This window comes from Syngnathus floridae, chromosome 19, assembly GCF_059516105.1.
Source record: "Syngnathus floridae isolate MCC-2025c chromosome 19, RoL_Sflo_1.0, whole genome shotgun sequence".
NCBI classification, from domain to species: Eukaryota; Metazoa; Chordata; class Actinopteri; order Syngnathiformes; family Syngnathidae; genus Syngnathus; species Syngnathus floridae.
Window position 1 is genome coordinate 4,568,604 of NC_142431.1, and position 22,525 is coordinate 4,591,128.

At 37.5% G+C, this 22,525-nt stretch overlaps 1 protein-coding gene across 2 annotated transcripts in view; it reads left to right on the forward strand.

Annotated features, from left to right (window-relative positions):
- stmn4 (stathmin-like 4) overlaps nucleotides 1-21,358 on the forward strand; it is a 40,977-nt gene extending 19,619 nt beyond the window's left edge. The window contains exons 2-7 of one of the 2 annotated variants that reach the window (XM_088362754.1): nucleotides 11,324-11,427; nucleotides 18,349-18,411; nucleotides 18,503-18,598; nucleotides 18,672-18,877; nucleotides 19,782-19,973; nucleotides 20,174-21,358. In XM_088362754.1, the coding sequence (XP_088218880.1) occupies nucleotides 18,399-18,411; nucleotides 18,503-18,598; nucleotides 18,672-18,877; nucleotides 19,782-19,973; nucleotides 20,174-20,233 (567 nt within the window). In that variant the 5' untranslated portion in view covers nucleotides 11,324-11,427; nucleotides 18,349-18,398 and the 3' untranslated portion in view covers nucleotides 20,234-21,358. Of the gene's footprint in view, nucleotides 1-11,323; nucleotides 11,428-16,169; nucleotides 16,307-18,348; nucleotides 18,412-18,502; nucleotides 18,599-18,671; nucleotides 18,878-19,781; nucleotides 19,974-20,173 lie in introns of those variants that run through there. The other variant, XM_088362752.1, reaches the window with a different exon arrangement.
- The last annotated feature ends 1,167 nt before the right edge of the window (nucleotides 21,359-22,525 follow it).

Below are 22,525 nucleotides of genomic sequence, written 5' to 3' on the forward strand. Positions count from 1 at the left end.
TCACTCATTCACCACAACTGTTTTTATTGCAATTTATTTTCGTATACTTTTACATTGGAGTGTTTTTCTTCCCACTAAATTACGAACTAAGAAATTCATTCAGTTGTAAATTTTTACAAGAGATAAATTACATGGAGTTTATTTGCCTATACGTTTCAGTACATTGATATCGGGAAGTGGAACTAGACCGTAGGAGATGATAGTGTATTTTTTTATATTTTAAAATACTGCAGATAATATGGTATATGTCACATTTTTTTTACAGAAGCAATAAAAGTTTACAGCAGATTATTTCATTGAAAACACATAGCAATGGTTGTTATTAAATAGTTTTACCATCACAATACTCAATCACAGCCAAAATTATTTGGCGTATGTGTACATTTACTGCTATAAAAAGCTTATGCTGACTCGGAGTAAGTGTCTGACTGAGGACTCTTAAAATGTGGCCTATGATAAACTAATAAAATTAAATAAATTAATTAAATAAACTAATAAAATAAACCATTAAAATTGAAGAAATTCATTGCCAACCAGGCCCAGACAGGAAAAATTATCATTAAAACCCCTTTTGGTGTTACCGTTGTTTTTATTATTTACAAAATTCATTTTTTTTCTTGTTAAAAACTGATGTCAAGCCCATCACTCCATAATATTCATAAATAATATTTTTGTCATTGAAAAATCTTTCAGTGATGTTTTTATGTGATGATTTTTTAGTTTGGAATCTTAAGTTTGTTCTGCTCACTTTCATTGCTTATCTCAAATCTATTACTCATAAAAACTGTTTCCCTGCCTTTTGCATCACATTTCAGTCTAAAAAAAGGAGGATGACACATGCACACATACACACATGCACGTAGTAGCACCTTCTTATCTTGCGGATAAGGAAGCTGTCTTCTGAGTGTGATTGATGCTGTTGTCCTTGCTGAAGCCGTGAGAGAGTTTGACTATGCCGTGGTTAGCTCTTCATTTTATTCCACTGTCCACCTCCTTACTTTCATTATCAGAGTCCAAATTTAATACATATTCAAACAACTTCCTTAGTTCCCGTCATAAAATAAACCACATGGGACCATTTCCCACTGCTGTTTCCCATTCATCTACCACGTTCCAATTTACTAGATGAATTACACGACCCTTACATTACCGTATTTTCCGGACTATAAGGCGCACCTAAAAACCAAAACTTTTCTCAAAAGTGCGCCTAATAGTCCGGTGCGCCTTATATATGGACAAAATTCCTAAATTTAAACTGGCCCGAAGCATTGTGTCATGAAATCAATCATAAGTGGCCCGCTGAAGACTATGAATCAAAAAGACTATGGATCATTATTTTGTGATTATAAAGTAATTTGTTGCGTCTGAAGTTGAAATAAAAAAGATAAAATGGAGAATGATTTGATTTGGATTAAAAAGCTGACATGATGCATTAATGGTGCGCCTTATAGTCTGGTGCACCTTATATAAGGACAAAGTTTTAAAATGGGCCATTCATTAAAGGTGCGCCTTATAGTCCGGTGCGCCTTATAGTCCGGAAAATACGGTAGGTCATTTCCCTGAGAACTTTCTCTTCGACTCAGGACGTTCTGCTTTCCTTTGCTTTGTCAGTAATCCATGCTTATTACATTTCTTCATAACTGTTGTTTACTCTGAGTACAGTCGTGTAACCCGTTGCAAACTGCGTAACCTTCTGCGATTAAGGAGGAACGACCTGCTCAACCGTCCTCCCCGTCGACCCGCTAATGAGATCAGCTACTCTGTCACAGACACGGTGACTCCCCTCTCGGAGTTTTGCCAGGCTCACTGAGGAGGATGAGGCCTTTTTACACAAACATGTAGCAGGTAGCTTGGGTGATGTAAAGCAGAACCAGTTAAAACTCGAGTCGGTTCTATAAATTGAACGGTGCGCAGATGTCAAACTCACCCGTCCGTTTGTCAGGTTGTTCTGTCCTATGCGAATAGAATCGAACTGGCGGCTGAAAACAAAACCTGCATTTCAAGGGCTCACATAAAATGGTGCTTTAGTATTCAGTAAATCCTGCCAGATATGAAATTGTCCAACCCAACTGAGATAATTCACCCAAGTTCAGAGTTAAAAAAATGGTTTGTTGTTCTTTTTAAAAAAAAATATACACACAGATCGAGATAAAAAAATATATGACTCGTGTACAGATATGAACTTTAAGGCCTGCTAAGTCAAACATCATAAATTTGGTTAACAATATTTTTAGGGCCTTCAAAACTGACACTAGCAGAGCACTGACAAGAAAAATGGCAATATGACCTCACTTGTTTGACAATCTTTGGTCACACGTTTACTAAAAGCTTTCGGACTGTCAAAGAAGAATAATTCCTGAAGGTTTGAAGAACATTGTTTGACATTTGTGACCTCTCGAGCACTTGCAAGAAAACTCTTGGAACTTGAGGTTGAATTGTATCATGTATAAATAAAATAAATAAAAATAAAATAAAAAATAATTTCACAAATAGATTTCCCACTACTCACTGCACTCAGTAGTTTTTTTTTTTGTTTTTTGTTTTTGCACAATTGTGTGATCTGTTGGATGCTGGTGGCGCCAAAGTTCATTTGAAGTAACAAAAAAAGAACTCGGATAAGGGCAGACAAAACAACAAAAACCTGAGACTCGGGAGGTGTCGGAGATGTTTAAAGATGAAGAGCAAAATCAGATGATCCAACAAGATTGTGCAGAAGACTAAATACTGTATATTTAAGAGACTAGTTAATATGAGGGCAATATCAAGTACACAAAAACAGGTGAAACTCCTGATCAGACATTCCCGAAAGAGTTTTGCAAAATAAAACTTAATGCAAAGTCATATAAAACACATCTTGGCCATGCTAGCATCAAAATACCTAAAGTTAAAAATTATTGGCACACTTACACCTGCATTTACTTATTTGGCTGAACTTAGTCTAAGACAACTGTAATAACTCGTGCAATGTTGTCTGATTCGTATTCTCGTCTGACTGTGTCTCGATTTCCTCGAATCTCGCAGCACTGATTTTACACACATGGGCAATATTTACTTAAGAATGACATTTTTTCCGATAAGTAGTTTGTGCTTTTGGACTTGTCAACTACATAACATTCATTGGACTCTTGACCAAAGCCCCTTGGGAAGATTAACATTCCTCTGGGAGGGGACCACTGTATCTGTGTGCTTATAAATAGGCGGATTATGCGATACACAATCAAACAGCAAGTCGCCATGCTGTCGCTACATAATATTTGTTGTTGACGGCTTTATTTATCTTTTCCTCTTGAATTTTATCATACGACTATTGTTCCCATTGCACCCCATTCCTTTTTCAATCCACTCCCACCCTTTCCGCTGCAACCTTTATCTCGACCTTTTGTGTCTGAGTGTCGTGTTTGAGCGGCGCATGTTTCCGATGCTTTGCATCTGCCATGTTGACATTCTTGTGAGGCCTGGCCCGCATTTCACATTTGCACAGGTCAGGCCGTTTTGTTTGCGTTAACTATTATGGGAGACCCCCAGTTGTTATTTCGCACTTTGGAGGAACTTTCAAAATGCCTATGCTAGTGTGGTATGCTGTGTTCAAAAAAAAAAAAAAAAAAAAAAAGACTGTTCGCTCATGGGAGGTATCTTTGGTGTTTAGTTAAGCCAAGCTTCCGTCAAGTTTTTGGACTCATTTGACTGGTTCCTCTGAAGCTCGGCATACTTAGAAGACAACCTGCATTCATTAGTCTTTTTACAATGTGTGTAAACATACAGTAGTGTTAAACAAACACAGATATCTTGTGTTTTCCTAGACTTAACACACACAGGAGTCACTTATTGTGAAACTTATCTTGAAATCATCAAACGAAAAAAAAAATGTCTGGCATAGAACAAACCCGAAGTAAAATGAGACGGTTTTATCGGAACCAGTGTTAATCGGCATGGGTCATAAAGTGGTTGTGTTAATTAACAAACTGGGAGTACAACATTCTCAAATGGGTAGTATAAAGTCATTCTCGCTGTGACCCTCCTACTGAGTTCAATATCTTCGGTTATGAGAAACCATTATCTTTGAGCTTCAGCAATTTGCCTCTGTCTTGTCACTGGATATATTCGTGAAGCAGAAGGAATGTACAAAGCCCAAATACAGAAGTAAAAATGCACTCAAGCAAATGACGAAATGGTGCCAGTGGGTACTAGTTAGCCCCAATGACAACGTGAATAGCCCATGACTCTTAAAATACTCACCAGTGATGGGACACTATGACTTACTAAGAAGAATTAACACAATGATATGCACAGTATTTATTTATTCATTTATTTATTTATTCATTCATTCATTCATTCACATATTTACGTATTTAATTATTTATTTATATTAAGTTATACTGTACGTGATAAGCATCTCTCCTGTACTAAATATTTTATATTTAGTTTACAAGTAAATTACAGCAGATTGAGTTCAATGAGGAATATATTTTTATTAAACCCATTTCAAAAGTCATTTTAATTATTAAAGTTACTCACTCACTCACTCACTCACTCACTCACTCACTCACTCACTCACTCACTCACCCACCATGACTCTTAAAATACTCACCAGTGATGGGACACTATGACTTACTAAGAAGAATTAACACAATGATATGCACAGTATTCATTCATTCATTCATTCATTCATTCATTTATTTATTTATTTATTTATTTATTTATTTATTTATTTATTTATTTATTTATTTATTTGTTTGTTTGTTTATTTATATTAAGTTATACTACACGCGATACGCATTTCTTCTGTACTAAATATTCGATATTTAGTTTACAAATAGATTACAGCAGATTGAGTTCAGTGAGGAATATATTTTTATTAAACTCATTTCAAAAGTCATTTTAATTAGTAAAGTTGCTCCCTCCCTCCCTCCCTCCCTCCCTCCCTCACTCACTCACTCACTCACTCACTCACTCACTCACTAGAAGTTAGCAAAAACTTTAGTAGGAAAAGCTCCTTTGGGGACATTACGTCAGTATGGTTCTGATAATGCAATATTGATTTTTACACATTATTAAGATCTGAATAATTGAATGTGAAAAGCTCCAAAGGGCCCAACGGCTTGGAGCTAACCTTTCACTGCTGAGCAGGTATTGAGCTGCCTGCTGCTTCAACACTTCTTAAGACATTATTGGCCGTCACCCAGAACAGTAAAGTTGCAGGCAATGAAAAGGAAAGAATGGGCGAATAAAACACGAAAGCACTGCGGGAAATGTCAGAGATCATTTCTGTGCATCCATTGCAAACAAGACCGCACATAAATATGAAACCAAAGCTACTTTAAGAACATTTTAGAGTCGGTTCTTTTACAGCTGAGAAGTTTGGCTAAAAAAGCATGCATGATCTGATAGCCTCAAAAACTAACATAGGCACACTTGTGTTTATTTCCCCAAGATAATGTCCCCCTTCCCTATCACACATGGAAATAAATAGACTGGCTCTTGCTATCTATTCTGCTGATGTCCCAGTGATGCGGGCGGGGCACAGGACAAAACAATTTCTATCATTATAGTCATTATCCTTATCACCATCCATTTTTTTTCCAAGAAATCCTCCATTAGTACACTCCATTTTGTGTTTTGTGTTTCTCCATGAATGATTTGAGACACCATGGAATGATTTCGTGTGCAAGCCACCATCACATGCCAAGTTGAAAGCAATAAGCATTCTCCTCATTTTTTATTGTCGCTCCTTCCTGAACCCTCTTTTGTTAATTGGACTTAGTGGCACTTAGTTTACAGTGAAAGATGTAAAACTGCTGTCGTCATCCAAGATGAAACCCGCCTCATGTGTGGGCTTTGTTTGAAGAGCTTGCGCCATATAAAGAAACCACGCGGGACTGGCAGCAGGAAGTTTATGGGGCAATGCACAAGCTTTCGCCACACAGAGATGTGCAGTAAAAGTGGAAAGCTATGCCCAGCAAGACTCGTGGCACCACTAAAACACGGTCACTAAAACTCTGTGTTATAAAGACTCTGCATGAGACAGTGACAGTCGGTATTGTTTTTTTTTTCTTCAATGAGGCATGTAAATGAACCCGTACAGTGAGGAAAAGTGGTACAGAAAATTAATGAACTGTATGTTCTGAGAAAAATTTAGCTATAATATAATTTTTCATCAAAGCTGAGATTGAGTACTCGATTTTTTTTTTAATGTCTTTTTTATTATACCTCATTATGACTTCATTTTCTTCACTCATTGTTATTAATTGTGTGCATGCAAAAAAAAAAAGTCATTAAAAGTAGACATGGAATTTTTCACAGTTTGAAATAGTTCCCAGGTGTCCTAGTTGGTCCAAATAGACAAAAAAAAAAGATTACAGCATCCTTATTATCACTTTTAATAAATAAAGCTGCACAATTTAGTGAGGGATGGCTTTACCGAGTTATTGAAGAAATGTTCGGATTCTCTCCTAATTATGGTGCATAGATTTTTAGGTCATTAAAAACTGCTTTTGAGGAACCTGTGACCTTGTTGCCTGAGGTCAAAGCAGGCGCTGAAAACTGTTTGTTTTTACTATCGTCAGTAACATGCTTTAAGCTACAGCATTTTTATTTTTCTTATAATACATCAACAGCAGCTTGCTCATGTGTTGCCGCCTGATAATACAAATCTGCAGTTCCAATACCCATTTTGGTGGAAAAACATTGACACAGTTGTATCCAAATGTAATGTCAGGTAGGTCCATCTCCCCACAGGAAGTCATATGTTTCATGTTCCCAGCAGCAACAACAGTAGCCTGGACTGGATTACTGCTTTTATTATGGCTGCCACTGCCAAAAAAAAGTTCAAAAAAAAGAAATAAAAAAAGAGTGAGATTCATTGTCACCAAATTGAGTTAATCCAGTAATCCCACTTTTATAAGCGATCCCAAAATTGACCTTTCTCCCTAGAAGGGAATGTCCAGAATTGAAAATTCAAAGTCTTCTTGTGCTTGACTGAATTCTGCTCAAGCTTGCCAATCACCAGCCTCCCCTCTTGCTGCCGTATAATCCTGGCAGGAGGGAGCAGCTTTAATGAGAGTTAAAAAAGCAACAGAGAAGAAAGACCTCCTTTGTGTGTGTGTTCTGCTTCTAATAAAAAAAAGAAAAAAAAAGAGGCAAAGACACAGAAGTATATTTGAATGTGCTGGGTGGAGGGAGGAGAGGACCGTCCCGGAAACCGCCAGCGGTGCCGCCCCGTGCTTGTAGCCGGACCATGATAGTGAAACTCCATCCAAAGGTAACACGGGCCTACCTAGAATCCCATGAGAAGCTACTGTAGACACGGCAGCGTGTTGGATTTCCAAACTCCGACAGGTTCTTGGATATGACAAAACTTTACAGTGGAATTGTTAGGAATTCCATGTGTTTTGAACCACGTTCTTTCCTTCATGGCGTCCTACACATGGCAGTGCACAAAGCCCAGCATTCATCTTTAGGTTCTTAACGCCCACTGCCCTGACTGCATGGAGAGCAGCAGCCAACATGACGGAGCACGACATAGGACTGATATTTCATGGAATGGAAACATAAGTCCTGAATGAACAGTGCTACCAACACACCTAGACAGTTTTTTAGCATCTGAAAGGTTAGTATTTGCAGACAACATGCCAGTGTTCGCAATTTGTTCCTCTCAATGGGGCTACAGAAGCAAAATGACCAATACAGTGACCCTCCCTGAGGGCATAATACAAGTGACAAACGTGTATGCACTGAGAAGAAAAACGGAAAAAGACGAAATAAGTTTTGGCTTGATACAGTTCCTGATATATTTTTTTTAATAACAACTATTTTTAATTGTCACAAAAATATGGAATTTTGCTATTGCTATTTCAGTTCTATCACTTTTATTTGCATGCACCGTTAAATCTATATTTCACAGTTTTCTTGATAATAGTATTCAAGACTTAGAGAATATTTTATTTTAAAAAGTGTTCTAAATTATACTTCCAATTCTTTTCTACAGGTGGCAGTGCTGAGTTTTACAAACTGATTAACAGTCAAATAACTGATGAAGAATAAACAGCGATGTTATTTGCATAATATATATACGTGTATATATATTAGTAATAAATATATATATATATATATATATATATATATATATATATATATATATATATAATTTTTTTAATTTTTTATATATACGTATATATACTATATATTTTTTTTATTATTAAAAAACTTGACCAAGTATAGTAATGCTTTTTACAATAAAAAAAAAAATTAAATGACCATGTATAGGAGCAAACAAAAAAACCCAATTTCTACTGTTATTCTAACTCTTGCTCTCACAGGCAAAATAAGATTTTTATTGAGTCATGATGATGATGATGATGATGATGATGGGATTTTCCATGAGTGAACGTGCCGGGAACATTGGCGAATGGTGAGCTCGGTGGATGCCAACTGTGTGGGAAGAGTAGTCATCATTGACCGGAGCAAAAGAATCAGATAAAATGGGTGTTCTTTCTTTTATCCCTGAGAACTGGTGAACAAAGCTGTCAGAGTTATCACGGGCAGCGCTCATTCAATGACATCACCTTCGAATGATCAAACGCCAATTCAAATAAATCTCCCGGCACGAGCGAATTTATCAGTGCTTCATAAAAATCGTTGAAATAAAATGTTGACTTTTCCCTTTTAAGTCACTCTATACATCATTCAATTATCTTTATTTCACTTCCTGCCTCACCGATTTTGTAAAATAATCCCAATACATCATTTAGCTCTTGTTAAAAAGGTCAAACATCATTTTAAAACACATTTGATACTATCGAGCTCTGTATTGTGGGTAGACCACCAAGTGTGGGTGGATGATAAAAACACCAATAAAGCAACATTGTGGAAGGTTTTGGAGTATCAGACACACATTTTCCTCTCTGATAAACGTCAGCAAAGGCCTGATTATCGACACAAAACGTCTTGGATTTACATTTTCAGTTAGGCGTGTCTATCCATGAATGCATTTGAAGTTACGATACCAGCAGGCACCTCGAGCAAGCCAGACATCACTTGGATCACCAAATGCTCTTCTCATTCACTGTTATGTCTCCCTCATGCTTTTTAATAAATGCAGCAGCTGTGCAAAGTTTTTGAGATCTCCCGATTCCGACTTGCTTTTATTCGTTCGCTTCCTTTCAGATTGCGTTTGATTATTCTCACTTTGTTGTGTTGTCTGAGTACTGCAGTTGTGACTTCAACTTTATCTTTGGAAAATTCCTCTGCTCCAAAATTGGTACTTTACAGAAAAAGCTTGTTCTATCATGAGGGAAAGTCTCTCAAGCAGCATCGTAGTCATAGTTACCCTCGGAGGGCCATTATGATCGTCAATATTTTCTATATACAGTATAAGCTACAAAACAAACTGATGAATAACTATTTTTGAAATCAGAGACGAGTAAAAACTGTTCAAATATTTTAAAAAGACAAATGGTGATAAAAATTGCAAGCGAAGTGGAGACAAAAGTCGATGCAAAATTTGTCTTCGCGGGCCACATTAAATGACGTGGTGGGCCGTATTTGGTCCCCAGGCCATGAGTTTGACACCTATTATCAAAGAGTACTGTATTTTCCGGACTATAAGGCGCACTTTCAATGAATGGCCCATTTTGAAACTTTGTCGTTATGTAAGGCGCACCGGACTATAAGGCGCACTGGACTATAAGGCGCACTGTCGGCTTTTGAGAAAATTTGAGGTTTTTAGGTGCGCCTTATAGTCCAGAAAATACGGTAGCTGAATAAACAAATATTAGAAATAGCGGTAAAAATGAACCAATTGAATGACTTGCAAAATGTTTCTCGTCAAGAGTGCACGATTACAGGCTCGGGTTGCTCAGGGTTACCCACAATCGTAGCTCACAGTGTGAGACTCGGCGAGTTAACAATTGACTTGATGACATGGAGGGACAACTGAGCAGGACCTCTTCACGTTGCCCATTAAAACTTTGAGAGCACGACCTCGCCAGCTTCCCCTGCTGTGCATAGGAGAGGAACCCTGCTGGTTTGAGAACAGAGCGCTTAGAGCTGCCACTGCAATGTTATCGTGTATGTTTAGCTGGATACCTGACACTAAATAAATACAGACAGAAATTAAGTTACCAAACATGTCAGTGTTTATATCTACCCTGACCTTTCCCAAATGGTTGATGTCCACATAATGCAATACAATCATGCTAAACTTCCTCAATGCTGCTCTTGTGACATTTTGACAAACAGTCACAAGGTATTTATGAGTTCTGTGAAGTGAAAACCTGGAATCTTACATAATAAATATTTCAAGACATTTATTTGCTACCATGTAACATGAGATCATGGAAAAAAATGAAAGAGGTTATTATTCATATGATTTAGGGCACCTGTGTCAAACTCAAGGCCTGGGGGCCAGATCCGGCCCGCCACATCATTTTATGTGGCCCACGAAGACAAATTGTGCATTGAATTCATATGTCAACACTACAATAACACATTGTTTTCACTCTTAAAAAATATTGCTAGCAGTTTTTATTACCATTCATATTTTTTAAATATTTGAACAGTTTTTTTAGTCTTTGTTTTGAAAACTATCAGTTTGTCTTGTAGGCGATACTATAAAAAATATGAGACGTTCATATTTGGGTTGACAATTTTAATGGCCCTCCGAAGGAAACTATGACTACGATGCAGCCCGCGACAAAAATAAGTTTGACACCCCTGATTTAGCTGATTTACAGCTTTCATGCCTCCATTCATATTTAGACGTTTGCAATTGTAACAAATTGATAGTGTTTAAAAATTGACTTATAAAATATAAATATTGGGGTGCATATGCTTGATTCTTGATTTTAATATAGGTTATTTCACAAGCAAGAAACCTACTTATATATAATATAATAATATATAATATAATATATTTATTTATTTAAAATATTATTAATTATATAAAAATATAAAATATTATTTAATTATAATATAATAATGTTATATGTCCCCCATAACAGTGAATGATACCAACCTTGGTGTTTTTTACTAGACTGAAAGTGCCACTACAACTCTTCTGTATTCTCATCCGCGACGTGACCTTTTCGCCCACATAAATCAGACAGACTTAATATGTCTGGAAATATATTTCATGCTACACATTTGGAAAATGTGTAGAGTTCACTTTTGCCCTTTTCCTCCTTGCACGTGACTGAGTCTGTCTTCGGGGGTGGATGTTTGGTAAAGGCTATACTGTATGTGTCCACATCATGCATCAATCAGTTTATCCGTGGAGTCGTTTTGACACTTATGCAATATTTCATGTCCCCCTACTGCACCCCTGCAGATCCAGCTGCTGTGATGTCGAGCCAGAGGAGAAGGAGGCAGAGAGGGGAACAAGGCCTCAATCCTTCCTGTCTTTAAATGGGAAACCACCATGAAGCTGGAAAGGTAAAATCTAAGATACAAAGGGAAAATTTTTTTTTAGGATGTTTCCACTGTTCATGGTCACTATTTTTTACAAGTTCACTAATATTTTTGTGTTTAAATCTGCATTAGAGTGACAAACACTGAAAAGCTGGAAGAGTGACAGACTGAGAAAAAGGTTATCATAAAGTAGCTTACTGACGCTTTTGAAACAAAGTTTGTGTTTAGAGTTCTACAACCTTATTGTTTGAGTTTTAAGATGCTGTTTGACTTAAAAGTGGTAAAAAGTCTAAAATGTGTTACCTGCTGAGATTTAAACTTCAGAAGGACAAATTTAGCAACCTCTGTGACTGGATGTCTTTGTAGAAAATAAAAACCTTCTGATTTCTGTGAGAGGACATCAACGGTTTGATAAAAAAAAAAAAAACCTAAAAATTAAAGGCAAAAAAATCTATGGTGGATATGATATTCAATCATTCAACATCCAGACTGATTTTTTTTATGCATTTTAGTTTATCAATACAAATTTTTTTAAATGTATTTTGAAAAATCACTTTAAAAAAAAACAAAATAATTAATTAATTATAATACCTTAAGAGGGCGGAAATATTTCAAAGAAATGTGTAACTTATGAAATAATAAATTCAAAGCACTTAAAATACCTCTGAAAATATCTTTTGCAAGTAATGATCACAATTTTCCAGCTTTAACATATTAGTTCCAATACATGTGTCCCAAATTTATTTGGCACATGCGAGGAATGTAACGCATCAGCTGAACCACCGAGCGTCTCTTTAAAGCGATGATTCATGGGACGCACTCTTTCAAGGTGTAAGATGATCAAAGTTGTGCAAGAGGTCTGCTTTTCTTTTACGAGTGTGTATGCACCCGGATTGGCATGTTCCGATAGTGGGATTCTATTTTCCACAAGCTCACATCTGTGTTTGTTAATGGTCCGAACCCATGCAAAATTATGTTTTACTCAATATATGTGGAACAGAGAGAATAATATCGCTATCAGTGACGTATGTAATTACTTTCACTACGGTCAAATGATTTTATTGCTGTTCTGTTCAGTATAAATATGCCAAAATGTTAAATGTACCTGGCTTGATGCCCCGAGGCAATGAAACCTGTTCTTATTTTCGAAGCTCAGTTCCACAACAATTGAATTTGTAGCTGTATTTATTTAGTTGTCCTTTTAGGATACAAGCACATGTTTTAGTTTTTTGTTGTTGTTGCCAGAAGCCTTACTAATGGATGTTACATTTTGTTAAATGGACTATGACGGCGCCACCAAACAAATGTTGATCCGGGGAGGGAAACAAAAAAGGAAGCTCTTATCCATTCCCTGGAGAAAATATTCACCTTTTCTGCCACAGGGGTCAAAGGTCAGTTCATTGCTACCAAGGTTCCTGTTTGTTCAGTAGGTCACCACCTGGATCTGTTTTTAATGCTGAGGTTGACGTCACTTGTCAAAGATATTTGTCAAAGATATTTCTACATTTGTCATTTCAAAATTTTATTTGTTTTATTTTAATGTTGACGCTACATAGAACGATTTTCGTTATCGGTCCCTTGTTGCATTGATATTAATGGTGGGTAATCTGAATCCAATAATACCTAATGTGTTTTTCAAAATGCTCCTGAGAAGTTCAAGTAGCACTTTTTTTGGTATGACGCCAAATACACTCTTGACTCATGGTCATAAACAGTAACTGAATCGTCGTCACCTTTCAGCAAAGTCTGCAGCTGACTCAGACATCTGCTATGAATTGATCCCTCTGTATTTCCTACTTTGCACTTGGATGAGGATATGCGTTCCTGAAAATGAAACCAAGTGCAGTCTGGCAGCTTTGGAACACAATTTGATCAAACAAGGGCTCGCTAGTCATAGCTTAGTTGACAGTGGCTGCTGAAACTGCAGAACATTGAAAGGAACCAAAAAAGTGTCAAGGGCGCATTTATATTCTGAACATCAGAGGGTGACTGAGAAAAAAATATATAATAATAATAAAATATAAACTAAATATATATAATAATATATTATTATTATTATTATTATATTATATTAGTATATATTAGTATAGTATGGTATATATATATATATATTTTTTAATATATATAAAATAAATTAATCATATTAATTATAAATATATTATATAAATATATATATTAGTGGCTAAATAATCACAGATTTTTATGTACAACCAAAACACTAAGGATGTGTACGTTTACTCCGTCTCTCCACATAACAGCATTGAAGACAATCAATCCAACCCCCAGTGGGAGTCCCAAGCAATACTTTGTCATGTAGGGAGGAAACCATATATATGTCTTTAAAGAATGCCTCGTCCTCGCTGACCTGTACATCCTCTTCTCGGCACCGGGAGACTCGTAACTGTCCTAACGTCACGTCACCGCAAAAGACCTCTGACACCTGCTGCAAACACTTTTTGTGTGGTGGCATCTGTACCATATTAGGATTCATGTTGTTAAATAGCACCGCAAAGATCCTGGAAAAGTTATAAAGGATAAAAATAAATCGTTAGTTAGGATCCATCATTGATGCGTGTTTTAAATTCAACCAATCAGAGGAATAAAAATGGCCGGACCAATCAGAGGATGAAAAAAGTTTACTTGATTAGAAGTTGGTGTCTCCACTTGACACTAGAACTTGATGCTCCAAATCAATTCCGATAAAAGCCTTTCAGTTTCAATTAGATCACACCAGTTTCTGACCAATAATCTGATTTGACTTCAATGCTAGCCTGAACGCTTTGTATAAACTCTCGCTAGCACCAGATTTATTATACTAGTTTAAGGAGTCATAACCTTAACATGACTCTTGTGTACACGTTTGTTAAAATTAACTAAAGCGGATTCACATGGTGGACTGCACAAAAAAAAAAACAAGCACACACTTTCTGCGCACGGACACACACGCTGATGTAACGCCAGGGATGATCTCATCCTGAGAGATGATGTCAGACTTCAGATTAAGACTTTCGCTACTGTAACTGTGTTTGCTAATTTAAAAGCCAGGAGGGCTTTCAGTGCGTGTGGGTCGATATTCAGTTTGATTTTTCTGGCATCAGCTCACAAAATCATTCAAGCAAATCTCTGCAGACATTTGAAAAGTGACTCAGTCATTTCTCTTTTCAATGATGTTTATTTCAAAATAATTGCTTTTTTCAAACAGCACTTTGCTCCTCAAGGCTTTTTTTTCTTTATAATTTCAAAATTCATCTCCTTGCATTTTCTGTAAAGTGTGATTTTTTTTTTTTTATTCTGCAACTCTGGGGCTTTTTTGGGTGGCTATGGGAGGGGTTATTCCCTCTCCCCCGAGAATCTTTTGTCTCCTGGGTGTTCCCTGACTAGCTTGCCTGGGTCTTCCCCTCCTTTCGCTTTCATCTCAGCTCACTCCGAATCACTGAGACGATCATTTTGATCTTACTTCCTCCTCACCACCCCCTCCATCCTATTCTCTCCTCTCACTCAGTATTCACTCTGTCATTGGCGGTGTGAGCTCATTTCCAGGACATGCACACATGCACTTCCCATCAGTGACAGCGACGAGGGGGAGAGAAGGGAGGCGGCGACGGGACACACCCTTATGTGACCTGGTGCCTCTCTCTCGCTCTCTAATTTGCTCTCTCTGCCCCCCCCTCCCCTCACTCTTTTACTTGCAGCTCTTTCATCGTGTGTGTCAGTGCATGGTGTGGTGACATCATTTAGCTTGTGAGCGGAATACAGCATCAAAGGGTGTGACCTCCTTTCCTTTCCTGCACATGCATTTTATTTGTTTGCAATTTCATATTTGCACTTCAGGGCTAATTATTCCATATGAATTTTTGCATGACCTATATTTTTAGTCGTGCTATTTAGTAGTCGTTGCATCATTATTGGAGGTGCAAACTGGTGTATTGCATAAATGTATTATACAGATGTGATGAGTCCAACAATGATAATGAAAAAAAGAAAATTGCTTGTTGAGGGAAAAAGATAATTTAATAGGTCCTTCATTTATTGTGCATTGAAACGAGGGATTTTTGATTAATACAGTGAATTCTCCTTTAGGTGCCTTTTACTTCGTTTTTTTGCTGTTCACAATGATGCCCTTTGGTAAGCTAACCCATATGTGGAAGTAGTTTCTAAAGGGCCTATTAGGAAGTAGAACTGTGTAGACCTGCAAAACTTTAATAGTTGCATCTTTGCACGCTGCAGTACATGCATATATTTTTTTTGTAGACTTTAGTACTGCCCAACCTGAAAAGAAAAATCTTTTATAAGTATTCTGAGGTCGCCATGGTAATTTTCTTTCTTTTAAAAATTGCTATCAAAAGTATTTCAAAGTTGTCATTTTGAAGCCAAACACTTTTTTAATACATAAATTAATGTAGCAAAGTCTTGTTGTTGCAAGAATATCTTAATGAGGATTACCCAACAGTAGCATGTGTTTCTCTCTATAAACGCCTCCAACTTTTTCAGTGTTTACAATTAGGAGTTAAATAATTGAGCATCCTGTGTGCATCTTCCTTACTGACACACGTCCATGCTTGACCATTTCCCGACATGCCGCCGCCACCCATCCCCTGCATCCCCTGAAAATGCACACACCCCTGCGCTAGATGATAAAACACCGATTGTGCCACCCACCCTTCAATGACGACACAAAGAGCCGAGGGCCCTCCCTCCTGCATCCGTATTCTCCTCTCTGATTGGATGAGAACCATGGATGCTGGCAGAGTCCCTGACCAATAAGACTTCTCCAAGGTGATGTCATGGAGGCAGCAGTGATGCTGTTGCTGATGCTGTTGCCCGGTGCCTGAATCTGTGCTGCCAGACCGGAGGAAACCAAAGTCGCCAGTCCAGCATCAGCAAAGACTCTGCCAGAAGGGGGGTGAGTCTCAAATCTTATATCATAAATGATTGCATCGCTATTTTCATGAAGGATTTTGATTGAAGATTTTTTGATATAATGACTAAAATATGCGATTTCATTCATCAGTGCGATTGAATCGGGGTGTGGGTGATGGGGAGAATGATGAGAGCTCAATGTGCCCACAAAGTGTGTGTGTCATTTATTATTGATAATTCATATGTGAGGATGTGGCTTTGTGTCTGATTTGGGGGAGTAAAGGTAGAATGAAGGCGAACAACAGGAATGTGTGTGATGTATGTGTATGCAGCAAAATGGGTGTGTGTCTGTGGTCATGGTGGTTAAAAGTTCACTCGTTTCATATTTAATCTTGCTTTTAAATGATGTAATCGTCAGTGATGGGTGTATATTTAATGAGAAAGGGGACATTTTTGTGAAATTTAAAAAAAATAAAAAGGCTGCACTTTAAATTGTCCCACTTTATGAGTGTCATGGGTTGTTTCTTCATAAAGGTTCATAATGGCTGGACTGTGTGCACTTGGGATTTTATTGTAATTAAAACATTGTGAGAATGATTTTTTTTATACCTATTAAATATAATATTTTTGAAAGGATAGTAGGCTTTCAGTGTAGAATAAATGTACACTTCCTTTTTGATTGTGGAAGGTTGAGCAAAATATTCCATTTCATAATTTTGTAATATTCATGAAGAATTAGTTTTTGAGGAACTATATGTAGAAATGCTAAAAAGTAAAGTATTTATTTATTTAACAGGGGACAATGGACAAACTTTTAGTATAAGCAACTCATATACTGCAACCATTGCTGTGATTCACTCAAGGAATATTAAAATATCAAAATGTGGCTGACGATGTAGTGCTTCACTTGCCTGACTTCCATGCAGTCAGCTAGGTTCATTTCTCACACAGTGATAATGTAAATATTAATGATATATAACAGCCACAATAACACAATACTGATTCCCACTTTGTCAGTACCAGACATTGCGAGAGTGCTGCATCATAAATCTTCCCCTTTACATGTTTTCGATTCGATTATCAAGGGTGTACCCCGCCTTTTGCCTAAAATCCACTGGGTATAACAAATGAATGGATGATTATTATGGCTAGATTACATTGTCAAGGCGTGCCTAATGAAGTGCCTTTGGTATTTATTGACAAACAAAAGATGAATGGTTTCCTTCTTGTCCACCAGGAAGCGAGGCATTGATCTGAAACCTTGGATCTTACATCAGAGAGAAGCGGCTGTGTGATTCATGTCGACATGCAATAAAAAAAAATGTAATTTTAGTTATTACGGAAAATTACAGTCACTTTGTTGTTATACTGAAGATTTGAGATATTGAAACAATAAATAACTAGTAATAATAGGAATAAAATTATAATAAAACTATGGTCGCTATTGTATGTGTGTTGATCATGGCAAATTAATCCAACATTTTTATTTTTTTTTTTCAAATTACATTGCATTATTTGTTGTTATGATTGAGTATTGCGATCAGGTTGTATATCATCTTCCTTATAAATGATTTACTTAAAGTGATGGATCGTTATAGCGATGTTACCTGCTTTAAAAAGTCTCATCATTGATTTAATTGAACTACTCCTGTGATGTCTGAACCACTTTCATCTTAGCCATGCCTCTGGTCAAAAGTAATATTTATTTCTGTATGAGTCACTGCTGGGTATGAATATCTAAATTCTCATCATTCCTCCAGGAAGTTCCCCGATAATGATTATTCAACATTTCTCCTAAAAACTCTCCTGCCAATAATTAGGAGTGGGTGTGTGTGTGTCAGTGTGTGTCTGTGTGTGTAAATCCAATTCATTATTCATTCTCACTTTCTCGGTTGGCTTCTCTCTGTCTTTAATTAAACTGTCAGAAGCTCCCTGGCAGGAGAACTAATATATCTCCTAGTTCTTCATAGACTTGTCCTTTCCTTTTCCACTTTCTTTTATTGTTCAAATGAAGCTTTTGGAACTGGAGAAAGTTGCAAGATTGCTCTCCTTTTTTTAATTTTGTCATAATTTGTTCCTCTGCAGACTGAACAGGATCTCAGACATCCTTCAGAAGCAACATAAGCACTGAGAAGATGACTCTTGCAGGTAGATTGAAAAGTGTTGTTTTATCTTGATAGCCATCCAATCTGTTGGTATTACTGTAAAAATTAACTGCTTGTTTCTGTGTATCCACCAGCCTACAAAGAGAAAGTGAAAGAGCTCCCCCTGGTGTCTCTGTTTTGCGCCTGCTTTAGACCACAGAATCTAGAGAAGGCAACATACAAAGCAGAAGGTAAAGCACATCTTCAATATAATCGGACATTAAATAAAGAATAAAGTCAAAGTTAATCATCTGTACATCTCAGATGCAGTGGATTTGGGATGGAGTGCCATTAAGGAGGTGGAGGTCAAAGAGTTGAACAAGAGGGCATCGGGTCAGGCCTTCGAGGTCATCCTGAAGCCGCCATCATTTGACGGCTTACCAGAGCTCAACGCATCTATGCCTCAGCGCAGAGACCCATCCCTGGAGGAGATCCAGAAGAAGCTCGAGGCAGCCGAAGAGAGGCGAAAGGTGGGAAAGGCAAATTATACACAGTGACATCTGTGTCACTGTATATAACACAACCATATACACAGCACAATAACAAAGTTTGCACAACTACTTACTATTTATTTTAGATTGACTTTGATATGGCCACCCCTGGCCACCATGTAGCGCCGCCCCTGTGCAACTGTTAATTTTATGTTGAGAGGAATAGTCAAGTTTTCCATTCCACTGTCAGATGGGATTGGCTTTATATGGAACAATTGAATTTTCCCAAATATCTTGGAATATAATATAATATTATAATAATATAATATATAATATAATGAATTAATTAATTTAAATGTTTTTTTAATTGTTTATTAATTATATTTTTTTTAAAAAACAAGTACAGTAATATTATTACTGAGTAAAATGAAAATTAGAATTACTTAATTACCAAAAAAAAAGACTATATGCTGTACGGCGCTGGACTTGTCTGTGACAAAAGCGTTAACAAAGCCAGATGGACAAACTCAAACACTCAAGCGTAACCTTGGCATTGAACTGGTCTCTGTGTGTTGACTGATTTATAAAGGGAAAACGGTTGGCAAGAGATAAGAGGAAATAGGGAGGGTGTGCTCGGGTGGATGGAAATAAAGGGAGGAAGAGGGAGAAAGGAATGATGAAGACAGACATAAAAAGGCCAGTGATACAATGACACACACACACACACAGGTGCTTATTTCAATGAGCATTTCGGAAAGGGGAGGAGAAGGTGAGGTGAGATAAATTATAGCCCCTTCCATTTTTATTTTTATGCGTTATGCAGCAAGACATTCATTTCTGCTTAATATTCTGTTTTGCTCAGCATGCATGGATAAATTGTACCAGTCACCATCAGTCTGAATATTTTGTGACATGATCTCATAAGTTCTACATGCATCTGCAGTGTCAGGAGGCCGAGCTGCTGAAGCACCTGGCGGAGAAGCGGGAGCACGAGCGAGGGGTGATCCAGAAGGCCTTTGAGGAGAACAACAACTTCATCAAGAATGCCAAGGAGAAGTTGGAGCAGAAGATGGAGGCAAACAAGGAGAACAGGGAGGCTTTGTTGGCCGCCATGTTGGAGAGGCTGCAGGAGAAGGTACTAGTGACATCATTTAGTAGAGCATTTGTCGCTATTCATTTTGTCACCGTGGCGACCCCACTGAAAATTTACTTTCTTTTCCTCAACAATCTTGAAATATTCATGAAGGCGAGCTGAGACATTAGCTCATCCTTAATGTATTAATGAATGCAAAAGGTCTGATGATGCCACCAATCGTTCCTCTGTTTGCTCTGCAGGATAAACATGCAGAGGAGGTGAGGAAGAACAAGGAGCTGAAGGAGGAGGCCTGCCGATAGATGAGCGCAGAGAAAGAAAGGCTGATGAGAGAAGAGATCCACAAAGAGTAGATAGAGATGGTTTGTGTTTGATTTTTTTCAAAATCAGCAGTGCAAAGCGATCCAGGAGGGAAAAAAAAAAGAACTCATAAAGTGACTCAAAAGAAGAGAGAAGTAAGACTTTCAGATTTGATGTATGTCAGAATGAGCTGTACAAAGAAGCTTAACTAACGCTTAATGTTGAACAAAATTCTCTTTTTTTTTTTCTTCTTCAAGATGATGGTGGACGGGGCATTTTAAGCAACATGTCATGTACCGAATAGAGAGGATGCGAGCGGTATCCAAAATATTGCTGACTATTTGCATTTTTTAAAGAAGTTGCATAATCATACATCAAATTTTCTGCAGGCCTCATGTGAACTGACATGAATCAGTAAAAAATAATTGAATAGAAGGATAAAAATGATATTACTAAAATTGTTCCTGCTTTTATAATTAATCCGCTTAATTCTTAGTTTTTTCATACTGCAGACTAACTAGCCAAGCTTGGGGCTAACTGCCTATTTAGTGAGTAGCAGGGTAAAGGAAATTAGCAAGCACACACGTTTAGCTTTTGCGCCTTCTGTATATAAAGTAAAAGCATTCTTACCAGGGATATGAAATGTGAAAATGATTCATTTCAAGTTCGAATTTGTCACCGTTTGGGATTTATCACACTGTTTCGAATTTGGGAGTTTAAACTGCTGTATTTTGCAATTTTCAGGGTCTTTTAGCGGATTCAATGTAGTGTAGTTGCTAACTAGTCTCAAACATATACAGCACGGATTGCACTCTTATTTTATCAAGCACAACTCAGAAGCACACATACATACATGACAGATAAAATAAACACGTATCTCGGTGATTTGGATGCAAAATTTGAGGGACAGTTTTCTTGGCATTCCTCTTCGGCATGTGTCGCTGTGCTCTGTGAGTTTGTGAAAGATACAAAAAGATCAGAAAAGATTGATGTCATTTGCTTAAGTTGTCGAGTTACATGGCTTTTCTTGAAACGCTGAAGATGTTTGCACAGTAATTTGGAAAAACTGTGTTGATTTGAGTGTATCCATTTGGCATGGTCAGTAAAAAAAAATCAGCTTGACTGAATGCTATTGTGTTGGTGGTTGTCATTATTTTTATTTATTTAATGAGATGTCACCGGTAAATTTTCATCCATATGATCATGTTAGAATATAAATATATAAAAAATAATGAATGAACGAACGAACGAATGAATGAATGAATGAATGAATGAATGAATGAATGAATGAATGAATGAATGAATGAATGAACGGACAGACGGATGGACTGATGGATGGATGATAGTGTTGGCTCGTGGGTGAACGATTCGTTCAAAAGAACGATTTTTTCAGTGAACGAGAGTGAACGATTCGTTCTTTTTTCAGTTCATATGACTTCAACCAGTAGGTGTCGGTAATGCGCATTGAAGCTGGTGCCACCTCGCCGTAAAACAAAGCGAAGAAAAACATGACGTAACTTCCTGTTTACGAACGAGTCGTGAATTGCATTTCCTGTTCACCAACTGAACGGATTTGTGAGTGAACTAGTCAGTGAGAGTGATTTGCAATTCCAGTTCATCGCGGATCAGTCAGTGAACGTGTTGCGTCTCCCTCCTGGCGTGAAAGATGTAAGGCAGAATGTCGATTTACGATTTGCCAAGGAAAGAAAGAACCACTCGCTGAAACACCACTTCTTTTATGCACGTATTCTCCAAGCTAACGGCTAACTTTATTGCATCTATCCAAGACTTTTACCTGTCCAGGACCAGGAAATGTGCAAGTAACACCTCTACAGACCCTTCTCACCCAGGTTGCAGTCTGTTTGAACTACTCCCCTCCGGACGGCGTTATAGAGCTCTGTGCGCCAAAACCAGCAGACACAGAGACAGCTTCTTCCCCCAGGCTGTTGCTCTGATGAACTCACACCACTCTTAGAGTTTCAGAGTCATTGCTGTGCAATAACATCCTGTTCTCCACACCTTTTTTGAATTGTCCATACTGTTTGTACTGTGTCCTCTCTGCATCCATTGCAGCCTGGTCATCCTGGAAGAGGGACCCTCCCATCTGTGGTCTCTTCTCAAGGTTTCTCATTTCCCCTAGTTGGAGTTTTTCCTTGCCCTCCTGGGAGTTTAAGATCAGGGGATGTTTGTCATTTTTCACATGTCCTGAGTGTTGTTAGTCACCTAAATGTTGAACAGAGGCCGTGATGTACCGAAGTCAAATTCCTTGTTTGGCACACTCAAACATGGCGAAT